Here is a 21429-nt window from a genome sequence, read left to right on the forward strand (position 1 = left end):
CTGGACATACCGGCCAGGCTGTCCCCCTACGCCGCATAGCCGCCTGCGACACCGCAGCTCCCGGTCGCAGGAGGTCCCTTTCGCCCCCCTCCCCTAGGGGACCCCAGGCCTAGCCAGACTCTATAACCCTGGGAGTCCATTTGTCCATCCAGAAAATGGGGGTTCGACTAGTCATCATTCGTCCATCCCTTCATCCCACAAACGTTCCTTGGTCCCTACAGTGGGCCAGGTGGTGGCAGAAGGGGGAGAGGGCCCCCAACATTCTAAGATCAGAGTCCTGGGTCATAATGGTCACCCCCACTTTGAGGAAAACCTTTAGATCTGTTTCCCAGCCCGCAAATTCGGTACATTTCACAAGATCTCGGGGAAGATGGAACAAGTGAGCGGATCCACAGCTCTGAACGGTGTGGGGAGGGCTTAGTGGAGGAGGTGGTTTCGGGGTTAAGGCTTTGAGGATGAATAGGAGTTTGCCAGGGAGGGAACTCCAGGCCAAGCCAATCACAAGCAAAGGGCTGGAGCTGGGTGTTGTAGTGTCCGGTGGGGCCTGGGGTGGAGGCCCCCACTTCCCTCCCAGCCAGCCAGGAGGCCGGTCCCTTCCCCAGCCCCGGGTCTTGGCCCTCAGATCATTTCTTGGAGCCACACTGGCTGTGCCCTGGGCCTCAGCTTCCTCTCTCCCAAGGCGGCTGTGGGGACTGACTGAGATGGACGATACCCCCCTCGTCCCCCCCAGAAGGGACCCGAGCCAACAGGTCCCCCACGGCCTTGGACACCAACTCTCCCAGCACCTTTTCCTAGAAAGAGGTTTTATTGCCTTTGGTCCACAGTTGGTATTTCACATTATCTCTTGGTCCCAGGGCTCCTGGGTGGGGGCTGGTCCCCGGGAGGGCCTCGGGGTGGGGATCCCTGTGCAGTACTTGGCGGCGGGGGGCGAGGTGGGGGAGCGGGGACAAGTTTCGGGGGGGCGGAGTGGGCCTGGCTTTGCCTCAACCACTCATAACTCCACTGTCCCGTCTGGGCCTCAGGAAATCCAGTCCATCCCAACACACAAAACATCTCGGGACTGTGGCCTGGCCGTCTCCCAGGGGACCTCCTCCCTCCCCAGCACCCCCAGCACCGTCCCCGCCCACCCCCCTGAAAAAAAAAAGAAGCATCTTTCTCTTGTTAAAACTGCCTGCAACTTCTGCGGGCACAGAAACCACAAACTGCTCAGCAGAGAAGACGGAAGAGGAGATGAAGCAACCGGAAACCTTCCGGGGCCGGTTCCCCTACCTGCCTGGGGTCTCCCCGGCACTCCCCCAGCTCGGCCCAAAGCCTGCTGGGAACCTGGCTGCAGGACGAGCCTGGGCAGGAGCCCCACCCCGCACGCCCCGCCCCCAGAGCCTCCAGCCTTCCCCACAGACCCCCGGGGGCAGTGCTGGAACATGCGGAAAAACAAGACGAAAACACAGAAAAACCCGAAAACCCAGACGGGGCGATGATGCGGGCAGACGCCTCAGTAGCCCGCCTCCTCCTGGTAGTAGGGGGGGTACTCCGGGGCCTCCCCCAGGCCGGGGCTGTCGCCGGCGGCCGGTGGAGCGCCGTCAGCTGCGGGGCCTTGCGGGCAGTACTTGGGGTCGTATATCTGGCGGCCGAGGCCAAAGACCTGGCCACTCTGGTTGGCGCCCTGCGTGTAGCCCATTTGCAGCGACATGGAGGAGTTGTCACACTTGTCGGTCCCCAGCTTGGTGTCATAGATGTGTCGCCGGGTCCCGGGAGCCGTCATGCCCACCTGGGGAGGGAGGAGGGCGTCAGGGTGAGGATGGGACCAGGGGCCCCAGGGGAGGCGAGCAGTCCCAAATTCCCACTCTGCTCCCATCTCTCTGTCTTGGTGCTCACGGCGCAAACTCCTATGCATCCTACCACGCCCTGCTCAGACGCCCCCTCTCTCCTGACTCTGTGACCTACGACCTTCTCCCTGGGAACCTTTGAGGGAAACTGAGGCACGGAGCCGGGGAGTAACTTCCCCGGGGACACACGGGGCGAGCCCAGGTGGAGACAGAGAAGGCACAGCCAGAGAGCGGGGGGTCTGACGACAGGGACGAGGCCGCGGGTCCGGGGGGCCCACCTGGCTGGCACACTTGTTGGTGCCCATCTGGAGGCTGATGGTCGAGTGGTCCATGGGCGGCAGGATGTGGTTCTTGGGGTCGTACAGGTGCCTCCTGGTGCCGTAGGCCGTCATGCCCGACTGGCTGGCACACTTGTTCGTACCCATCTGCAGGGCGGCGGCCGGACCGTCAGGGCCTCGGGATGCCGCCCCGAGCTCCAGGGGCCACCGACCGGCTGCACGGGGCCCGCGTGTCGCCTCAGAAGCCCACCTCCCGCTGCCGGGCACCCCGGTGGGGGCTGGAGGAGCCTGGCGCCCACCTGGAGCCCGATGACGCACTGGCCGGCCTTCATGGTGGCGTCGTCAAAGTTCCGCTCCTGCTTCTCCGAGTACTTGACGCCGATGTCCACGCCGCTCTGCAGCCCCTTCGTCTTGGCCTGGAGGCGAGGGGCGCCGAGAGCACCAGGGGGCCGGGCTGGAGCACGAGGCTCGGCCGGGGGGGTCACCGGGAGTGACTGCCGCCCGTCCCGTCCACCGCCGACGCCTCGGTGCCTGGGCCTCAACACGCCCCCCTCTCTCTCACCGTCCATCACCTCCTTCCACCCAACCCCCGGCCCCCCCCGTCCAGGCCAGGGCCCCCAACGCTCCCCGGATGCCGGTCCCCCCGGAGCCTCCACTCCCCTGGTGGCAACACTGCCGAGAACACCACTCGGGACCCGATTCCCCGACACGAACGCTGTCCTCCCTGTTCCCACCGCTCAGCCTTGCTGTTCCCTCCTCCTGAAACACTGTTCCAACCCACTCTGGACGTCGTCGGCCTAATTCTTCTCCTTCAGTTTATAACTTCTCACAATTGACAACTTACAAAAAAACGATTTAGGAGCTTAAGGGGAAACCCCGAACAAGTGGGTGATAAGGAGGTGTCGATGGAGGCCCATGGCTGGATGTTGACAGCGGGGGGGCTGTGTGTGTGTGGGGGGGGGGCTATATGGGAAATCTCTGGACCTTGCTGCTCACTTTGGCTGCGAACCTAAAACTGCTCCAAAATATCAACCTTAAAAAAAAAAAAAAAAGGTTTGTTCGTTGTCTCTTCCCCTGTCAGACTGTGAGCCCGTAAGGGGCGGACCGTGTCTGTCTGGTTCACGACCGAACTCGGGGCGCCCCGCGCCTCCCCGTGGGCGCTCAGAGAGACTCGCAGAGGAACGGGCCCGTAAATCTACCACCGTCAGTCGACCTCGCTGTGTGACTCCAGGCAGGTGGCTGCCCCTCTCTGGGCCTCACCTTCCCCGCCAGGGCGAGAAGAGACACCTGCACCTGCGTCATGTTCCCGCTCTCGAACAGGTCGTTGGCCTCAAACAGGTCCACGGGGTTCATGCCATAGCTGACCATGGCCTTGATGAAGTTGGACAGGTTTTCCAGCTGCGAGGGGGCGGGAGAAGGGCGGTGAGGGGACCCCCCAGTCGGCCCACCTGTCAGATGGCGGGGTCCCTGCCCCCCACCCCGGCCCGGCCCGGCCCGGCCCGCCGGCCCCCTCACCTGGTGCCAGTTCTGCATGGAGCGGTTGATCTTGGGGACGGAGCCCGGCTGCAGCTTATTCATGAGTCTGGGGGACGGGGTCGGGGTGGGTTGGGGGGGACACGGGACGTCCCGTCAGTTCAGGGGAACCTCAGGGGCCACGACTCTCATCTCGGCCACGCGCATACCTTCCACGGCCCCCTCCTGCCTCACTCTCTGGGCCTCAGTTTCCCCTCTCGCAGTGCCGCCTTCACCCGCCCGTGAGCACGGCCCGCGTAGGGGCTGTAACGGGAACCGCCGAGCGCGGGGACAGACAGAGCGACGGGACCGGAGGAAGCGGAGCCAGAAGGAGCCGGGGACCCCTCGAGGCAGGAGCTTCCGGCGGCAGGTGGCGGGTGGGGTCACGGCTCGCGACAGCCCGGGGTTGAGGGGGACGCGCATGGCGCCTGCACTCACGTGCACAGGATAATCCCGTCCTTGAGGCCCTTCTGGAAGTCGGGGCCGATGGACAGGCCGGTGAGGCCCTCGATCCAGCCGCGGAGCTCCGCCTCCTTCTGAGGGTCGTATTTGGACAGGAGCTGGAGGAGCAGAGGTCGCGGGGTGCGCGGTGACTACGCGCCCGGCGGCGGCCCCGAGAAGCGCCTGCCGGGGAGGGGTCTGCGACTCCAAGGGAAGAAGAGACAGAGGGTCCTGGAGGTCCCCATACCACCCCGCCCCGAGCAGATCCGGCCCCGTTCCCCGGGTACAGACAACCCCCCACGGCGCAGCCCCGCTGGGACCTCCCGCCGAGTAACACAGGCACGAATCCACATCCCAAAACGATGCCGGACCCCACGCGGTCCCCGCGGGATCTGGGCCGTCAGACCCCCTCGCTCCCCCGGCAGCAGACGCTGACCCCTCTCTGCCCTCGTTTGTGAATGTGCTGAGACCCACGTGACATCTCCCATGTCAGAGCCACCATTCAGTGGCACTCACCACGTTGTGCCACCAGCACCTCTCCCTCGTTTCCGGAACATTCCATCACCCCAATAAGATCCCCCATCCCCATCAGCATCACCCCCGCCCCCCCCTCCCCAGCCCACAGCCCCCACCAGCCCACTCTCTGTCTGTGGATCTGCCTGTTCACGTCCCTGGGGTCACACGCTGTGTGTCCTTCTGTGTCTGCGTCTCTCCCTGAGCATCGTGGGTTCAGGTCCGTCCCTGTGCGGCCGTGTCAGGGCCTCGCTCCTTTTCAGGGCTCTGCAATATTCCACTGAATGGCCAGACCGATCCATTCGCTACTGATGGACATTTGGGTGACTTTCACCATTTTGGCTATTGTGCATCGTGCTGCTGGGAACATCCGTGTACCGGTTTTGTTTGAACACCCGTTTTCAATTCTTGGGGGTGTGTACCTGGCAGTGGAATGGCTGGGTCATAATTCCGTGTCTAACTTACTGAGGAACCGCCCAACCTTTCTCTGCCCCTTGAACTGGCCACACCAGTGACTGCCTCAGGGCTTTTGCACATGCTGTCACTTCTGACTCAGATGTTTGCACAGCTGGGTCCCTCCCTGCAATCCCGTCACAGCTGGAAGTTCCCCTCCCGAGAGAGGACTCCCCTGAGGCCCCCGCCATGACGACCCTCCTCGCACCCCTCTCTCGCCGCCCCTGCCTGACCCCCCTGTCCGTGCTTTGGTCGCCCCCCTCTGCTGTGTGATCCATCTCCTTGCTGACGGGCCGTCCCCCGTCGTGCTTTTTGCTGTGCAGCTCAGGGCTGCCCCTGTCACCACTGGGCGTCGATCGATAAAAACGCTCACGGGCCCCATCAGCGCACACCCACTGCCCGCGAGCACACACGGGCCCCGTCCCCGTCGGCGGCATCTCAGAGTATGGACGGCCGAGAAAGCCCGGGGGAGCCCCAAGACGTCAGGGACCCCCAGCCCCCTTCCTGGTCCCTGCGTACAAACCCTGCGACACGGGATCAGGGCTGAGCCGCCCGGGGGACAGAGGCGGGAGGCCGGTCAGTCACCCGATCCGCCCGGCCCGGCCCCCTGGGGCCTCGGCCTCCCGGTTCCCACGGCCTCGGGGAGCCGCCCCGGCCGCACACGGAGCCAGACACGGGGTTACGTCCCGAGAGGCGCGCTTGAGGTGGGCGGGCTGGTCTGGATGCCCGGTCCGAGCGCCCAGCTGGGTCCCGTCCCTGACGGCTCCGGGGCTGGGGTCGCGCAGAGGCGCCCGGCGGGCCGGCCCTCCTCCCCCGCTGCCCGCGCATTCCTGCCGGCCGCAAACTGCCAGGAATGCAGCCGGCCTCCCCCAAATGGGGACCAGCTGTTCCCAGCGGGCCAGACCCCCCCCCCCCCACCGCCAGCGGCCGGAGATCCCGCGGCCACGGCCCCTCAGAGACACACACTGGACGTCGGCCCACCTCCGTGCCAGCTGGCCGGGGGGAAACTGAGGCACGGGGGCCGGGCGGCAGGGTCTCTGGGTCGCCCTCCTCTTAAGCAGCCGGTAAAGTGGACGGGCTGTGGGCTCGAAGCCGCGGGAAGCTGGTCTCCAAGGCCGGTCCCGCTGGGGGGCTTTGTCCTCAACCCCTTTCTGCTGCCCCTCGGGAGGCGGCCAGGAGCAGGACGTGGCGGGTCTGGGTCCCCCTCTGCCTCCCGCGAGCTGTGCGGTGCCGGCAGCTTCAGCCGCGTCTCTGAGCCCCGTGGGCAAACCCGCCAAGGAGCAGCCCGGGGAATCAGGGCTGGAGGGCGGGACGGTGCGCCCCAGGGGGTCAGGGACCGGCAGAGCCCTCCCTCCCCGTGCCGCCGCCCGCAGGTGCCCGGCGGGGGCTGGCGGGGCTGTGCCCTCAGCGTGCCCAGGCAGGTCCCCCGCGGCCGCGGCTGTGGGGCCACATTCCCAGGTGCCTGGTGGGAGGGTGTGTGTGTGGGGTGGGGGCGGGGATGACAAACCCCCAGCAGGCTGGAAGCGACCTGGCTTGTCAGTCCTGGGACCTGCCCCTGGCTCTGGGATGACCCCCCTGCTCCCCATTCCCGGGACGGGCCCACCCTGCTGTGTGACCCTGCAGAAGTGTCTGCCCCTCTCTGAGCCGCCACCACAAGCGCTTTCTCAAAAAGTGTCTCCACCTGGCGTTTCCAGGTTGCCAAACGCACACATTTTAGGGTCGCATTTAGGGGACCCCGGCGAGCTGTGAGCGAGGCCTCTGCTCTCCGTTTGACCGTGTCAGACCCGGACAAAGAGAATGTGGGGGTGGGAGCAGCCGGGCGGCCCCCCGGGCTCCAGCCTCCCCTGGGCGCCCCCCCGCCAGGTGTGAGAGGTCGGGAAATTCCTGTGGGGGGGCCACACCCTCCTGCAGGCTGCGGCCCCGCCCCCTTCCTCCCGCCGCTGCAGGGGCCCCGAAAGCAGAAGTGCGGCCGGGGGATGAGGACGAGGGGGCGCGGGGGGGACCCCTGGGCTGTGGGGGCGACAGTGGGGGGGGGGACTGCGGCTGGGGGCGGGGCGGGGGCAGAGGTCAGACCCGAGCGGTCCTAGAGGATGGGGGGACGGGTGGGTCACGCCTACCCCGAGATCGCAGCCCTCACGGGCCCCCCTCCAGATTCTGGGGGACGCCCCGGGCCCCCCGAGACGTCAGGAGGAGAAGGGCCGCGCGGCCCCGGGTGCAGAGCTCGCGGTGCCCCCCCTAACCCCCAGAGTCGGGCCCGCGGGGGTCCCGAGGAAGTCGGGGATGGGGGGCGCCCCGGGAGCTGGGGGGGGTCCCCACTCACCCGGTTCTTGACCTCGGCCGAAAGCCCGTACGAGGGCCCCTTGTTGAACTGCGTGGAGCTCATGGCCGGCGGGACGGACGGACGGGCGGACTGGCGGACGGACAGACAGACGGACGGACGGGAGGACGGCGGCGCCCGGGAGCCGGCGACCACGCCCCCGCCGCTGATTGGCGCCCGGCGCACATGGCCTTATAAGGCCGCGCCGCGCGGATTCCTGCGGCCGCCGACTTCCGGAGCCCCTCGCCGCCCCGACCCCCCGCCACCCCACCCCTGCGCCCCGGGCCCGGCCCCTCGCCGCTCGGAACCGACGGGAAACTGAGGCACGGCGGTGGCGCTGGGCCGCCCAGACGGGGCCCTCCTGCCCTCACCCCGCTGGGGGCTCCTAGGCGGCTCCCGCACCCCTTTTGGGTCTCAGTTTACCCTTCTGCGTCACGATAGGCGAGGGGGGATTGCTGGGTGGCACCCGAATTCCCTTGGGGCACGAATGAGGACCCCCCCCCCCCCCACTTTCTGCCACTTAGAGGGGCCTCCTGGTCTGGCCCCTGCCTCCTGGGAACTCCGGTAGTTGGGTGGTGGGCAAGGGAACTAGGGCCGGCTCCTCTGAGGAGTGGGCCATGGGAGCTGGGGCTGCGACGGGTGAATAGGAGTTTGCCAGTCCCAAAGGGATTAAGTGTTGCTGGCAGAGCAAAAGGTACAAAGACAGGAAGGGATTGTTTGTGGTTGAAAACCTTTAGGGATTAATCAGATAAGCTGGGGAAGTGGGGGATAAGAAGGGGCCTTGAATTCTGGGCTGAAGGATGAAGTGGAATGGGGAGGAGGGTGGAACAGCAGAGAGTGTCGATCAGGAGATGCCCTGGGGGTAGGGCTGAGCCTGCCCAGTGGACCAGGCCGGGCACACAGTGGGTGCTCAGTAGGTGGTGTCTATGTACGGATCAATCAATCAATAAGGGAATAAACGGATTTGCTTATTCAGTCAGTCACTCATTCATTCATTCACACAGCTATTCATTCATCAAACGTTCCCTGACGCAGCCTCTGGGCCATTCCCTTGCTGGGTGATTCTGGGTCCCGGGAGACCGTAACTCTGGCCCTGCCCATCTCTGGGAAGACGGAGCCAGCACAGGAGCCCCCACCCACCCCGGTGAGCAGGCACAGGACAGAAAGAGGGGACTGGGGTGCAGGAACATGAGCGGGGAGTAGGGGCTGCATGTAAGAGGGGACGTCGGAGATGGGGTTCTGAGGTGTGAGTAGGAGTCTGACACACAAGTGGCTGGCTGGGCTCTGCGAGGGTCCGGAAATGACTCGCCCCTGGCGCCTCACTGCCGGGAAGTCTGTTTTCTGTCTCCACCTGTCATTCTCCCGGGCCATCTGACCGACGGCTCCTTTCTTCAGGGTTCAAGTCCGAGCCGGCTGGTCAAGGGTGAGTCCCTTTCCTTCTGGGTCTCAGTTTATCATCTGTGAAATGGGGACCAGTGGCCAGTGGCGGGGGGGGTCAACCATGAGCCAACGGCTCTGATGTGGGAACGTGCAGTTTGGTGGTGTCCAGGCCGGGAGCTGGGAGGGTGGGACGGACTCGGGGGTCTGGGTGGACCCCTTGCAGCGGCACCCAGGGCGCTGTGGAGGCCCCGGCGGCGGGAAAGGGGGCTCGAGTGGGTCCCTCGACCGCCTGCCCGGCCTGCGGCGATGGGTGACTGCCAGCCCCACGCCCGCGGGTCACCTGGTCACGCCCCCCACTCCCGCCTGCGGATGGGGCTCCCGCCCGGGCTGACCGAAGGGACCAAGATGACAGAAAGGCCCCACAGGGCACCGGCCGCCTCTGTGGCCACCGGCTACGCGGCTCGCGAGCACTGGACGTGTGGCCGGCGCGGCCGCGAAGCGAAGGCTTCATTTTATTTGACTTGAGTTAATTCTGACGCAAACTTAAAAACCGACGCTGGATCCAGGTTTCGGGAATCGTCCTGGCGGGTCCGTTTTGGCCGCGGGTTTTCCGAGGGCGCGTCCACGTCCGGGTCGGGCCGGACTTCTCGGACCTGGCGCAGCAGCGGGTGAAAGGCCCCGTTAATCGTCTTTCACATCGATCACACGTTGAAATGATCCCGTTTCCGAGACACCGAGTTATGGGAACCGTTTCCAAGACTGTCCTCTTTTCGGTCCTTTAATGTGGCTTAAAACTGAGAACTGCGGGTGTGGTTTGTGCTACGTTCCTACTGGCCGGCGCGTTCTGGACCGCGGGCCCAACCCGGACACTCTTTTGCGGTTTTTTTGGGGGGTGGTCCCCAAGCTAAAAAGTAAAAAAAAAAAAAGAAAAATCAAAAGAAGACTCTGACGACACGTAGAAATCATACAATACCCGCATTTCAGGTCTAGTTGGACGGAGCTCCCTCGGCCCGGCTGTGCCCACACGTTTGCAGCTGGACTCAGGCACCTCTGGGCCGCAAAGCTGCAAATACTGGCTTTTTGGTCTTTTACAAAAAATGGGTGACCAACGACTCCTCGTCTACACCCGCAGCCTCCCAGAACCCGAGGAATCCAGACTTGGATGGACATCCCAGGATTCCAGATCCCGGGGTTTCGGAAGCTTAGGCTGTGACAACTGGGGAAACTCCGCCGAGGACCCCAACTTCCAGAATGTGGGAGCCTGGGTTCGGGTCCCGACGCCCCGCCTGGCTGTGCGACTTCAGGCAATTGGGCTGGACCTCTCTGTGCCTCAGTTTCCCCGTCCGTGACTCGCCCACTGCCCTTGGGGCTGCCGGCCGCAGGGAACGGTGAATGTGTGGAAATATGTGGAATTCTCGGAGTGACACCGCCCAGGGTGACCCGAGATGAGGACTTGTTGACAACTCACTCGAAATCTCAGGAATTTCGGCCTCAGCTGCAGGAACAGGGCGGGGGTTCCGGGGCCTCTGCGGCCGCCCCGCCCTCTGCCCTTGACCCCGTGGCGCTCCCTGTCAGGACTGACCCTGGGGTACTGCAGGGGCTCACGGGGGACATCCCCAGGTACTCCGGGGTGTGATCTCGGCCATGCCCGTGGGCCGGGGTCCACGGCTGGAGGACCTGGGATAGCAGGGCTGACCCCCCCCCCAAGCCTCAGCCTCGGGTGCCTGGGCGGTGGGCTGGGCCCCCAGGGTCTCAGGGGTCTGGCTCCGGGGCTGCAGGTGCAGCAAGGGTCCTGTGGCCCCTTCCAGGCAGCCACCCCTGGGCGATCCTGTCCCTGCGGTGACGGGGCTCTGAGTGGGACCCCAGGGGTCAGGGCAGGACCCTGGGCTGGGCCGTGCAGCCCGGGCTTCAGACACCCCCTCGCTCTCTGCAAACGGGCCTTGCCTGGTGCCACTTGCCGGCCAGGACACCTGCGGGCGGGACAGCGACAAAGTAGCAACAGGCAGTGACCATAAGCCTGTCAGCTCAGGTCAGGATCCTCCCCTGCTCACAATGCCCCGGGGGCTCCCCATTGACCCCCAACCGCGCGCCCTCCAGGCCCCTCCCGTGGCCCTGCCCTCTGCCTGATGCTCTTCCCACCCTGGTTGCCCGCTGTCCCCATTCCTGTCCCTGCTCCAGGGTCCCCTTCTCGGCGAGCCTGTGTGAAGCCCCCAACCTACCCCAACGCCACCGCCCACCGCAGACGAGTCACAGCGACACCGGAGGCCTCCTCCGAAACCCGTCCCGTCTCAGCCACCGGGTCCGGCTAAGGCGCTGGACCTCGCTGGACGCATCAGAGACCCACCCGCCACAAGCGGCCAGGCCGGCTGCACTCCCCACGCCAAGGGGACATCCGCCCATGCCCTGCGTTGGGAAAGATGTTTTATTTTCTCCTTTGTGACTAACAAGTGACCTGGGGGGTGACCCACAATAATTTCAAGTGTGCACTCATGGAGCGCCTAGTGAACGCCAGGCCCCGTGCAGGGCGCCTTCTACGGGACAAGAAGATGACAACCTCTTCTGCGACCCCCGCGGGGGATGCTCTCAGTCGGGAGCCAGAGCGGACACCGCTCGTGTCCCTGCTGGTCCCCGGCTCTGTGTCCCCAACACCAGGCACTGGCCCTGGGGCGCCGTCTGCAGCGGGCCCGGGTGTCCACTGTGCGTCCTCGCCCGTGTCCCCTGTCTGCCCTCCCGGGATCCTGCTGGGTCCAGCCCCCCTGCCCGGGAGCGCGCCGTGGTGACACGGGAGGCGTCCTCTTCCTTCGCGGAGGCGCCAGACGTCAAGGATGAGGACACGGCCCGAGGCGCCCTCCCGGGCGGGGACACTGCGGAATGTGCCGGCTGCGGGCGGGGGACGGGCTGGCCACCTGTGAGCCGGGCGGCGGTCAAGAGGAGGACGCGGCTCAGGACAACTCAGTGGCCGGCACGGGCTCCCAGTCCTGTCCAGTCCTTGACCCTCCGGATGCAGGTCGCGCAGGGGGCACGGGACAAGGACAAGGACAGGGACGCTCCCTTAGTGGCCGGCACGGGCTCTGAGTCCCGTCCGGTCCTCCAGGTCACCATCGGGCCAAGGCCACACGGGGGCGCGCAGCAGGGACGAGGGTCTGGAGAAGAAAAGAAATTGCCGCGGTGACACCGGGTGGGCAAAAACCGGCATGAGCCCCGCGGCCCCCGTGCGAAATCCCCGGATGCACCAAGACGGGCAGGAGCGAGGAGCTTCCTCTCGTCGCCGACCTTCGCGAACAGCGAGGCGCAGAGCCTGGCGGGATTTTATGACGCCACGGTCTCTGCGACGTCAGGGGGCCTCACCCAAGATTCGCTGGAGGCGCGGCAGCTTTTCCTCAACCAAACTCGAAGCAGAGAAGCCAACCGCCGGCTTATTTGAAGGCCATTGACCAAAGTGCTTTACAGTTATGCCAATTTGATGCAACCTGTCCGGCATGGCTTTCTCGAGAGCACCATGCAAAGGAACATGTCTTCCCGTCACACTTCCTTAGCTGTCTTCGATCGCGTTTAAAACCCTCCCATATTGACTAATTTTGACTCCCACACGCGGCCTCGCAGCCGCAGAGGATTCTGGGGGCCAAGTTGCAAAACAGCAGTCCCGACGCAGCCCCGCCCCGCAGCGTCCCCGAGCGGCGCGGCCGAGCGAGCAGGCGGGGCCTCCGCGGGCCGGCCGCCGGCATCCCAGCGTGCCCCGCGGGCGCAGGGGCCGCTCTGGCCGGGCGCGGCGACTCGCAGGCGTCAGCAGGACGCGGAGGCGGAAGATGGCGGCGGCGGCCGGGCGGCCGTGAGCGGGCGGCGGCGGCGGGGACGGCCCATGGCTGCCGGGAGGCGCGCTCGGGGACCCGCGGACCGCTAAGGGCGCGACGCGGGACGGCATGTCGGAGCACGCGGCGCCCGGGGCCCCGGCGCCCGGGCCTAACGGCGGCGGCGGCGGCGGCCCGGCCCCCGCGCGCGGGCCGCGCACCCCCAACCTGAACCCCAACCCACTCATCAACGTGCGCGACCGGCTCTTCCACGCGCTCTTCTTCAAGATGGCTGTCACCTATTCGCGGCTCTTCCCGCCCGCCTTCCGCCGCCTCTTCGAGTTCTTCGTGTTGCTCAAGGTGACCGCGGCCCCGACCCCCGACCCCTGACCCCGGCGGCGGGCCTGCGCCCCCTGACCCCGACGCGCCCGGGCCACCTTCCCACCCGGGGGACTAGACCCGACCCACTGGGGACCCTGCGACCCCTGACCCCTGCCCCCTGCCCCGAGACGTCCACCTGGGAAGGACCGGGTGTCATCCCGTGGTGGCTCCTGGTCCCGGCTCCGGGCCGCGCCCACCCCCATCCTCCCCAGGCCCCGACCCGCCGGGAGCCTCTCGCCCTGTGACCCCGTGCACCCCCCCACCCGGGCCCGTCCCACCCCGATCTCCAACCCCGGGTCTCCCCAAAGCCCGCGGCGGCCGCGCCCCCGGGACACACCCCCGGGCCACCGGCTGCCCCGCGAGCTGCTCCCGGCCCCGCTCCTCCTGCCGCCGCGCCTTCCGGGGGCTCCCACCCTGGGGACCTTCCACGCCGCCCCCGCCGTGCTCCTTCTCTGGGCTTCACGGGAGCGTGACCTGACCGAGGTCACTCGCCAGGCTTGGTGACAAAGTCACAGCCGGCGCTGACGCTCGCGTCTCAGCCGGGCCCGCGAGCTTCTGCGCGTCCACCCGCGGGGGCACCGCCCGGCCCGTCCGAGAAGGGGTCTCCCCCCCGGGAAGGAGCTTGCTGGGCCGGGGGCCGGGGGCCGGGGTTCCCGAGCACAGGGCGGTCCCAGGTGTCGCCTGACACCTGCCGCGGGCCGGGCCGGGGTGCTGGCTGGGCTCCCGGGCTGCACAGAGCGGCTGATGCTGACGCTCAGGCGCTGGGGCGCGGCCGGCCCGGTTGGTCAGGACCTGCTGGTTCTTTGGGGTTTGGTGGAAGGAGCGCCAGTGGGGCCCGGACCGACCTGGGTGTGGGCTGGCCACAGCCTCCCGGGGGCCCTTGAGCCCCCCAGTCCCTCGTGGGCCAGAGTGGCCTGCTCTCTGCCTGGTGAGGCCATGCTGAGGTGGCCCTCCTGCCCCCTCCCCTCCCCAGGACCGCTCGGGGCCCCTCCGGAGGCTGTGAGTGGGGCTGTGGAGGATTATGGGATCGGGGTTCCTTTATTGGGCTCCTGGGGTCTGTGGATGCCTGAGAGTGGGGACAGAAGCCGCGTGGAGGAGAGGGAGCCCTGTCTTCCCCAGACCTCAGATGGGGCCACTTCTGAGGGGCTGGGCTCTGTCTGCTGCTCCCCGGTTTAGGAGCAGATGGGTGTTTGGGGCGACCAGCAGACAGGCCCTGGGCAGGTGGCCCCAGAGTCGTCAGCCCCGAGTCCGTCTCCGCTGAGCTGGAGCGGCGAGGCCCCTCGTTCCCGGAATCTGCCCCAGTTCCCGTCGGCACGTGAGGCCGGCGGCTGGTTCTGAGCCGCCTCAAGTTCCAGAACGCCCGCTGTTGTGTTTCCGGTCGCTGGCTTCCGGACTCTCGCTGCGAGACCGAGGTCCCCTCGCGGACTTCCTCTCAGCCTCTTCCTGGGCCGCCGGTTCCGCCAGCTCCTGCTGCGGGCTGCCCAGGTGCCCGCTTCCCCGCCCTCCTCAGGCCGTTTGGAGACCTGTGTCCCACATGCCAGCTGCTGGGGGCAAGAGGTGGCCGCTGGGCCCGTGTTTGGGGCCCTTAGAAGCCCGTCCCCCCACCCGCCTGGGCTGCCACCTCGGCTGGTTCTCCTGGCGCGGAGGCCCAGAGCTGGCACTGGACTCTGGACCCTGGGCTTCCTGACCCTGCAGCCCCGAGCAGGAGGCCATGGCGGGAGGGGCACCAATGTGGGCAGCAGAGGTGATGGGGTGCCCTCGGGGTCCCCAAGGATTAAGGAGAGGATGTGTGTGAAGCCCCTAGAGTCCCTGCTCTGAGTGGGATCCCTGAACCTGTTCCCCATGCCGCCTCAAGCTGGGCCCTGGGACCCAGGGGGGAGTGGGCAGACGAGGAGGAAGGCACAGACTGGCTGTGGGGCATGCGGTCTGTGTGACATGCGGCAGCTGCAGCCTCGAGAAGGCAGCAGGAGCCTGTGCAAAGGCCCTGGGGCTGGCAGAACAGCAAGGCCAGTGCAGCCAGGGAGGTGAGAGCACAGGGTTCTCTGGGGTGGCAGAGATTGGGGGGCTGTATTACCCCAGACCTGAGGGGTGACCGAACCACCCTGCTGGTCAGAGGGTGGGAAGGCCACGGATGAGACTCCTGAAATCCCTAGAAGGGAGAAGCGGGGAGGGCTGCCTGGTGCCGCCTCACCTGGGGCTGCCCTGTGTGGCTGATGACAGGTCTGGAGGGGACTGAAACCGATTCTGCCTGCTTGTTCCATAATGGGGAAACTGAGGCCCGGATCGGGGGCGGGCCTTGTCAGTTGGGGCAGAAACTCCTGGCCCCGCCCCCAGGGACCCACCCCCTCTGTCAAGGGCAGTCGACCCCACCTGGGGCCTCAGGTAGCGATCAAGGTGCTGGTGGGGCTGTTGGCGAAGGCCCCATGGTGGCGCTGGGCCCTGGGGGCTGCTCAGCAGCATCGTGCGCCTGGGTGCCGCCAGGTCTCTCCTTCACGTGTCCTCGGGACTTACCTCCTGGGCTCCCTCCTGGCCGTGTGACCTCGCTGCTCCAGTCCCCCCATCTGTAAGGTTCCCTGCCTATAAACCCAGGCGATGTCAGGCGCGAGTGTGGGGCGGTGCACGGGTGGCCCCTGGCGTCCGGCTCCGTGTTGTGTCAGCACTTCTGGTGCCGTCTTGGCAGGTTGTGCCGTGCTGTCCTCTTGGCCCACAGTGGGCGGCATCCTGGGCTCGGCTCCCGCTGGACATCTGGCCTGCAGAGCCTGGTGGACTGAGCCGAGGGCGGCGGGTACCAGGCCTCACGACCCGTCTCTGGCTCGGCGGGCCCCCAGACACGACGCTGGCGTGCAGGTCCCCGGGGTGCTTGCCTGCAGCCACGCCTCAGGGAGCAGGCTGCCTGGCCTGTGGGACACTCCGCAGCTGAGGCCCTGGCTCTGGCCTTGGCTTCAGCGTCCGCCCTCGACCTGCACACCTGGGGTCTGGGCGGGGCCACCTCTCTCTGCCCACATCTCAGCGGTGCCCCTGGCTCGAGTGGCCCAGGGGAGGAAGATCGGGGCTGGCACAGCTGAGGGCCTCGGGTGGGCTCGACCCAGCTGCAGGAGTGGCTGGATCCAGGACTGCAGAGGGTGCCCAGAAAGGGCCTCTCCCCGTTCTCTGGCGCTCTGTCCCCCTCAGGTCACAGTGTCCTGGCTAGGACGGGGCGGGCGCCCCGCTGCCCCAGCCTTCACCAGGGCTGCAGGGTGAGCTCCAGAGGGGAGGCTGGTGCCCCCGGCTGGTGTTAGCACTACCCTCTGGGGCATGTGGCAGGGCATGGAAGGGGTGAGGTTCTGGCTGGTGGCCGTGTGGCCCTAAGTGGCCACGGGCACCTCGCTGGGCCAGGAGGGGCTTTGTGCTCTGGCCTCTTGTGGGCTGTGGTTTTCAACCACGGTCAGCTCTCCTGGAGAGCGGGGCTTGGCTGTGGGGGCGTCTCAGAGGCTCTGCCAGCCCAGCTGGGGGATCACCCCATCTCTGAGCAGCTCCTGGGGTCATGAGCTTGCTGACGCCACTTTCCTGGGGCGATGGTGGGCACCACCTTGGGCGAGCTGGGGACTCTCCTCAAGGAGTGGGGCAGCAGGTGGGACACGGGAGTGATGTCCTGGACACCGTGTCTGGGCCGGGAGGGTGACATTTGTCCACTAAGGACTCATGAGAAGCATAATCGTCAGCTGGGGAGGTGGGCTCCTGGGGAGGGGGTGGCCCTTCTGACACACCTACTGTGAGCCATGCAGAAGGTGCTGTTGTAGCCTGACACGGGGCGGGGTCCCCCCAGCACTGCTGACGTCGGGGCCGGGTCACTGTCTGTGTGGGCCGTCCTGGGCACTGTGGGGTGTTGAGCAGCATCCCTGGCCCCACCCCCTCAATGCCCGGAGCTGCCCCAGTGTGACAACCATAGATGTCACCAGATGTGGCCCAGTGTTTCCTGGGGGCAGGCCCGCCTAGTGGGAGCCAGTGCTGTCCCCATTTTACAGATGGGGACACCACGCCTCAGAGATGCCAAGCGAGCTGGCCCTGCCGTGGGGCCCTTGGCCCAGTTCCTGAGGGCTGGCCGTGTCCTTGACAGATGCAGCTGGCCATGCCTGCCGGGTAGAGGGCAGCTGGCTTTAACTGGCGGGTCAGAGTGCACCAAGGGCAGGGAGAGCCTTGCGGGACAGAGTGGTGGGTGATGGCACCCTGTGCTCTGGTGGGTCCCATCAGGTGGGCCCCAGCCGGGCCTCTCTGGGCGGGTCCCGCAGGCCCCCCGGGGCAGTCCCAGGAAGTGCCCGCTGTCCCACAGGCCCTGTTCGTGCTCTTCGTGCTGGCCTACATCCACATTGTCTTCTCGCGCTCGCCCATCAACTGCCTGGAGCATGTGCGCGACCGCTGGCCGCGGGAGGGCATCCTGCGCGTGGAGGTGCAGCCCAACTCGAGCCGCGCGCCCGTCCTCCTGCAGTTCTGCGACGGCGGCGGCCTGGCTGCGGGCCTGGTGGAGGAGGAGGAGGAGGAGGAGGAGCTGACCATGGAGATGTTCGCCAACAGCTCCGTCAAGGTGCGCTGGCCGCCTGCCGCCTAGGAGGTCCCGCCTGGAGCACACGCCCTCGCCGGGCCTGGCTCACCAGCCCGGCCTGCTCCCCGCTGGGGCCTGGGGCAGGCGGCACTGCTGGCCCACTTGGCTCGGTCGTTTCCTGGCTGTCACCTGGAGGGCCTGGCCGAGTTCTGGGGCCCAAGAGGGAGGCCCCGGGTGCGGCTCCTGCAGAGGTGCTGTGCGCCTGTCACTGGAGGCGTGCAGGTCACGCCACACTGACGGGCCAGGAGGGAGGTGCTGGGGCGGTCAGAGTCGGGGTGGGCCCAGGCAGGTGCGGTGTTGGTGCAGAGCTCGCCAGGAGGCCTGTCCTCCCAACTTGAGCCCTCTGCCCCCCCAGCTTTGGGGGCAGACCCCCGCCTGGAGATGACCACTCAAGGGGTCTTGGCTTGGGTCTTTGATTGGCTGTGGGTCAGAGGCCCTCAGCCCCAGAAGTGGAGGACGTCAGGCAGAGGTGGCCCAGGGCCGGACCCCCTGGCGCCGCCCCACCTCTCGGTGCCCCCCACACCCCCTGCAGTTCGAGCTCGACATCGAACCCAAGGTGTTGAAGCCGCCGGGCGGCGCCGCGGCCCTGAATGACAGCCCGGAGTTCCCCTTCCCCGAGACGCCCTCGAAAGGTACGCACGCCGGGCCGCGGCCGCCATGGCAGCTGAGGTCACCTCAGGGGCTCTCTGGGGGCACCGCCTGGCCAGAGGGGCTACTGCTCCCAGCAGCCAGACCAGCGCGGGCTGGGGAGTGGCTGCTCCGTGCCTCCGTTTCCCTCTCAGCAGCATGTGAGGCTGTGGGAGATGCTCCCAGGCCCCGGCTCCTCCTTGGGACCCTCCTCTGAAGGGGTCAGGCCCTGCAGCTCAGAGCTGCACGTTCTCGGGGAACCCGCCCCTCCCCTGCCTGCACCTAGAAAGTCCTGTGGGTGCCGTCTGACCAGCCGCCCACGAGCCAAGCGTGTGGTCACCCAGCCCCTCCCAGGGCGTGGGTGGGGCTCCGCGCTGACCGTGCCTGGGGCACCCGCAGGGTGGCCGCAGGACGAGTACATCGTGGAGTACTCGCTGGAGTACGGCTTCCTGCGGCTGTCACAGGCCACGCGGCAGCGGCTTAGCATCCCCGTCATGGTGGTCACCCTGGGTGAGTCTCCCCTGCGACCCGCGAGCCCCCACCACAGGCAGAGCGTCCCGGCCCCAGCTCTCGGGTCTCCTCCTCCGAGAGGGCCTGGGCGGGGTGACCCACAAGCACTTGAGTCCCAGGTCCGGACCGTCCCCAGGTCTGGGGGCTGCCTGCTCCGCAGCCGCGGGAAGCCCCCTCCCGGGCCACGGCCCACCTGTTGCTCAGGGTCACAGTGCTGCTCCCGTGGGGAGGCTCCCCCCTCAGAGAGGAGGTTTGGGCTCCCCGGGGCCTGGCCAGGCACACACCGCGTCCTGGGCTGCCCACAGACCCCACGCGGGACCAATGCTTCGGGGACCGCTTCAGCCGCCTGCTGCTGGCTGAGTTCCTGGGCTACGACGACATCCTCATGTCCAGCGTGAAGGGCCTGGCTGAGAACGAGGAGAACAAGGGTGCGGCGGCATGCAGGGCGGGGCGGGGGTGGGGGACAGGCCGGGGCGCAGCCGGCACTCAGCCCGCCCCCCACAGGCTTCCTGCGGAACGTGGTGTCGGGGGAGCATTACCGCTTCGTGAGCATGTGGATGGCGCGCACCTCCTACCTGGCGGCCTTCGTCATCATGGTCATCTTTGTGAGTGCGCCGGCGGCTGCAGGGGAGCGCGGGCCGGGCGGGGGCGCTGGGGGGTGCGGGGCCGGGTCGGGCGGCCCTCCCCAGGCCTCACGCGGCCCCCTTGCAGACCCTGAGCGTGTCCATGCTGCTCCGCTACTCCCACCACCAGATCTTCGTCTTCATTGGTGAGTTTCCCAGCCGGGCCTGCGCGCGGGCTCAGCCCCAGGCCCCGTGGCCCCTGCCCACCCCCGGCCACCGGGCGCCTCACCCGGTCTGCCCGCCCGCCGCCCTCTGCCCGCAGTGGACCTGCTGCAGATGCTGGAGATGAACATGGCCATCGCCTTCCCCGCCGCGCCCCTGCTGACCGTCATCCTGGCCCTCGTGGGTGAGTCCCCCCCCCCCCCCTGCCCCCCCCCCCCCCACTGCCCCGTCCAACGCCCCGGTCCCCGCAGGGATGGAGGCCATCATGTCCGAATTCTTCAATGACACCACCACGGCCTTCTACATCATCCTCATCGTGTGGCTGGCTGACCAGTACGACGCCATCTGCTGCCACACCAGCACCAGCAAGCGGCACTGGCTCCGGTGAGCGGGGCGCCCGGGGTGGGGTCCGTGGCGGCAGTGGCTCCGGGGTGGGGTCCGTGGCGGCAGTGGCTCCAGTGGGCGTGGCGGCAGTGGCTCCGGGGGGGCGGGGCGTCCGGGGCGGCAGTGGCCCCCCCCCCCCCGCAGGTTCTTCTACCTGTATCACTTCGCCTTCTACGCCTACCACTACCGCTTCAACGGGCAGTACAGCAGCCTGGCCCTCGTCACCTCCTGGCTCTTCATCCAGGTCAGGCCCGCCTCCCTGTGGGGGCTGCCCTCGGGCCGTTGCGGGTTCCAAGGGCCGGGTTCCGGCCCGGCCCCGCTGACCCGGCGCCCCCCGCAGCATTCCATGATCTACTTCTTCCACCACTACGAGCTGCCCGCCATCCTGCAGCAGGTGCGCATCCAGGAGCTGCTCCTGCAGACGCCCCCGCTGGGCCCCGGCGCCCCCACCGCGCTGCCTGACGACCTCAACAACAACGGGGGCGCCCCGGCGGCCGCCCCCGACCCTGCAGGCCAGCCCGCCGCCCTGGGCCCTGGCTCGCCGGGTGGCGGTGCGAGCCCCGGGCCTGTGGCTGAGGCGCCCAGTTCCCTGGTGGCCGCGGCGGCCTCGGTGGCTGCGGCGGCCAGTGGCGACCTGGGCTGGATGGCGGAGACGGCCGCCATCATCACGGACGCCTCCTTCCTGTCCGGCTTGAGCGCCTCCCTCTTGGAGCGGCGGACGGCCAGCTCGCTGAGCCCCGGCGGGGGGCTACCGCGGGCCCCCCAGAACGCTCCCCCTCCAAGTGACTCCCTAGCACCTGACACAGCCGCCCCGGCCACTGGAGTGGGTGGCTCCAGCCCCGAGGCTGTGGCCCCAGCAGATGTGCCCTTGGACGTTGGCTCCTGAGCCCTGGGCGGCTGAACCTGTCCCTGGCCATCCCGACTGGCCGGGCGTGACCTGGCTGGAGCCCTCCGGCTCGGGGGAGCTGTGCCCCGGGGCCCTGGGACCGCCCGGCCTGCCGCGGCTGGTGCTCGGGCCCACCAGGTTTGCCCAGAGGAGGGCTTCTCCCGAGTGTGGACTGTCCGAGGCTGCCCCTGCCGCTGCTGGTGGGCCCCATGGGGAACAGACGCAGGCCGATGAGCCGGGCAGGAGAGGGGGCAGGGCTCCATGGAAGGTTCTGGAAGGGGGTGGTGGAAGGTCTGGAGTGAGCTGTGGGGCAGAGCAGGGGGAGCAGGGGTGGGGGCCCGCGCCGTCCCAGCCCGGCGGCTGGTGCTCCGTCGTGCGCAGTGCCTTTTCCCGGGCCCCTGCCCCGTGTGCGCGCCGGGCCGGAGGGGCGGCGGCCGCGCGCGTCTCTCGCGAGGGAGGCGGAAGGCGGTCATTCCACTCTATTTAATTGCAGTGTACAAAATTGTGTTTGTATATAGAATAAACTGCTGACAGCGGCCCGCCGGCGGCTCGGTGTGCGCGTGCGTGTGCGAGCGTGCGGGGGGCGAGGTGAGGAGGGCCCGGGGCCGGCTCCCGGGCGGGCTGGCTTCTGCGCAGGCGCGGGCCGGCGGGGCGTGCTCCCCGCGGTCACCGGGCGGCCCGGGGCCCCTCCGCGCGGGCCCGGAGCAGGCGCAGCGGCCGGTGGCGGGCGCCGTCCCCGAGCTGGGCCAGGAGCTCCCCGCGCCGCGCC

At 67.8% G+C, this 21429-nt stretch overlaps 2 protein-coding genes and 1 long non-coding RNA gene across 6 annotated transcripts; 2 read left to right on the forward strand and 1 right to left on the reverse strand.

The window, feature by feature from the left end:
* Positions 1-786: 786 nt before the first annotated feature.
* On the reverse strand, positions 787-7500 carry CNN2 (calponin 2). 2 transcript variants are annotated; one of them, XM_046685908.1, is made up of 7 exons: positions 7344-7500; positions 4055-4176; positions 3620-3686; positions 3365-3502; positions 2404-2520; positions 2105-2251; positions 787-1768 (listed from the first exon to the last, which is right to left on the reverse strand). In XM_046685908.1, the coding sequence occupies exons 1-7, from the start codon at positions 7404-7406 to the stop codon at positions 1493-1495; spliced, it is 930 nt and encodes a 309-aa protein (XP_046541864.1). In that variant the 5' UTR covers positions 7407-7500; the 3' UTR covers positions 787-1492. The 2 variants fall into 2 exon arrangements, with proteins under 2 accessions (XP_046541864.1, XP_046541863.1); XM_046685907.1 differs by lacking the exons at positions 787-1768; positions 2105-2251; positions 2404-2520; ... (1 more) ...; positions 3620-3686; positions 7344-7500 and adding an exon at positions 6005-7337 and having other exon boundaries at positions 3693-4176.
* Positions 7501-12479: 4979 nt separating this feature from the next.
* TMEM259 (transmembrane protein 259) lies at positions 12480-21199 on the forward strand. 3 transcript variants are annotated; one of them, XM_046637713.1, is made up of 11 exons: positions 12484-12868; positions 17199-17450; positions 18001-18100; positions 18495-18605; positions 18911-19033; positions 19110-19210; positions 19317-19374; positions 19491-19574; positions 19642-19774; positions 19919-20018; positions 20115-21199. In XM_046637713.1, the coding sequence occupies exons 1-11, from the start codon at positions 12641-12643 to the stop codon at positions 20658-20660; spliced, it is 1836 nt and encodes a 611-aa protein (XP_046493669.1). In that variant the 5' UTR covers positions 12484-12640; the 3' UTR covers positions 20661-21199. The 3 variants fall into 3 exon arrangements, with proteins under 3 accessions (XP_046493668.1, XP_046493666.1, XP_046493669.1); XM_046637712.1 differs by having other exon boundaries at positions 12480-12868; positions 19494-19574; positions 19919-21199; XM_046637710.1 differs by having other exon boundaries at positions 12482-12868; positions 19919-21199.
* LOC124225203 (uncharacterized) lies at positions 12888-15962 on the forward strand. Its single transcript, XR_006885033.1, has 2 exons — positions 12888-15452; positions 15570-15962. It is a non-coding gene; the product is annotated as an uncharacterized LOC124225203 (long non-coding RNA).
* Positions 21200-21429: the final 230 nt, after the last annotated feature.

Source organism: Equus quagga, chromosome 14, assembly GCF_021613505.1.
Source record: "Equus quagga isolate Etosha38 chromosome 14, UCLA_HA_Equagga_1.0, whole genome shotgun sequence".
NCBI classification, from domain to species: Eukaryota; Metazoa; Chordata; class Mammalia; order Perissodactyla; family Equidae; genus Equus; species Equus quagga.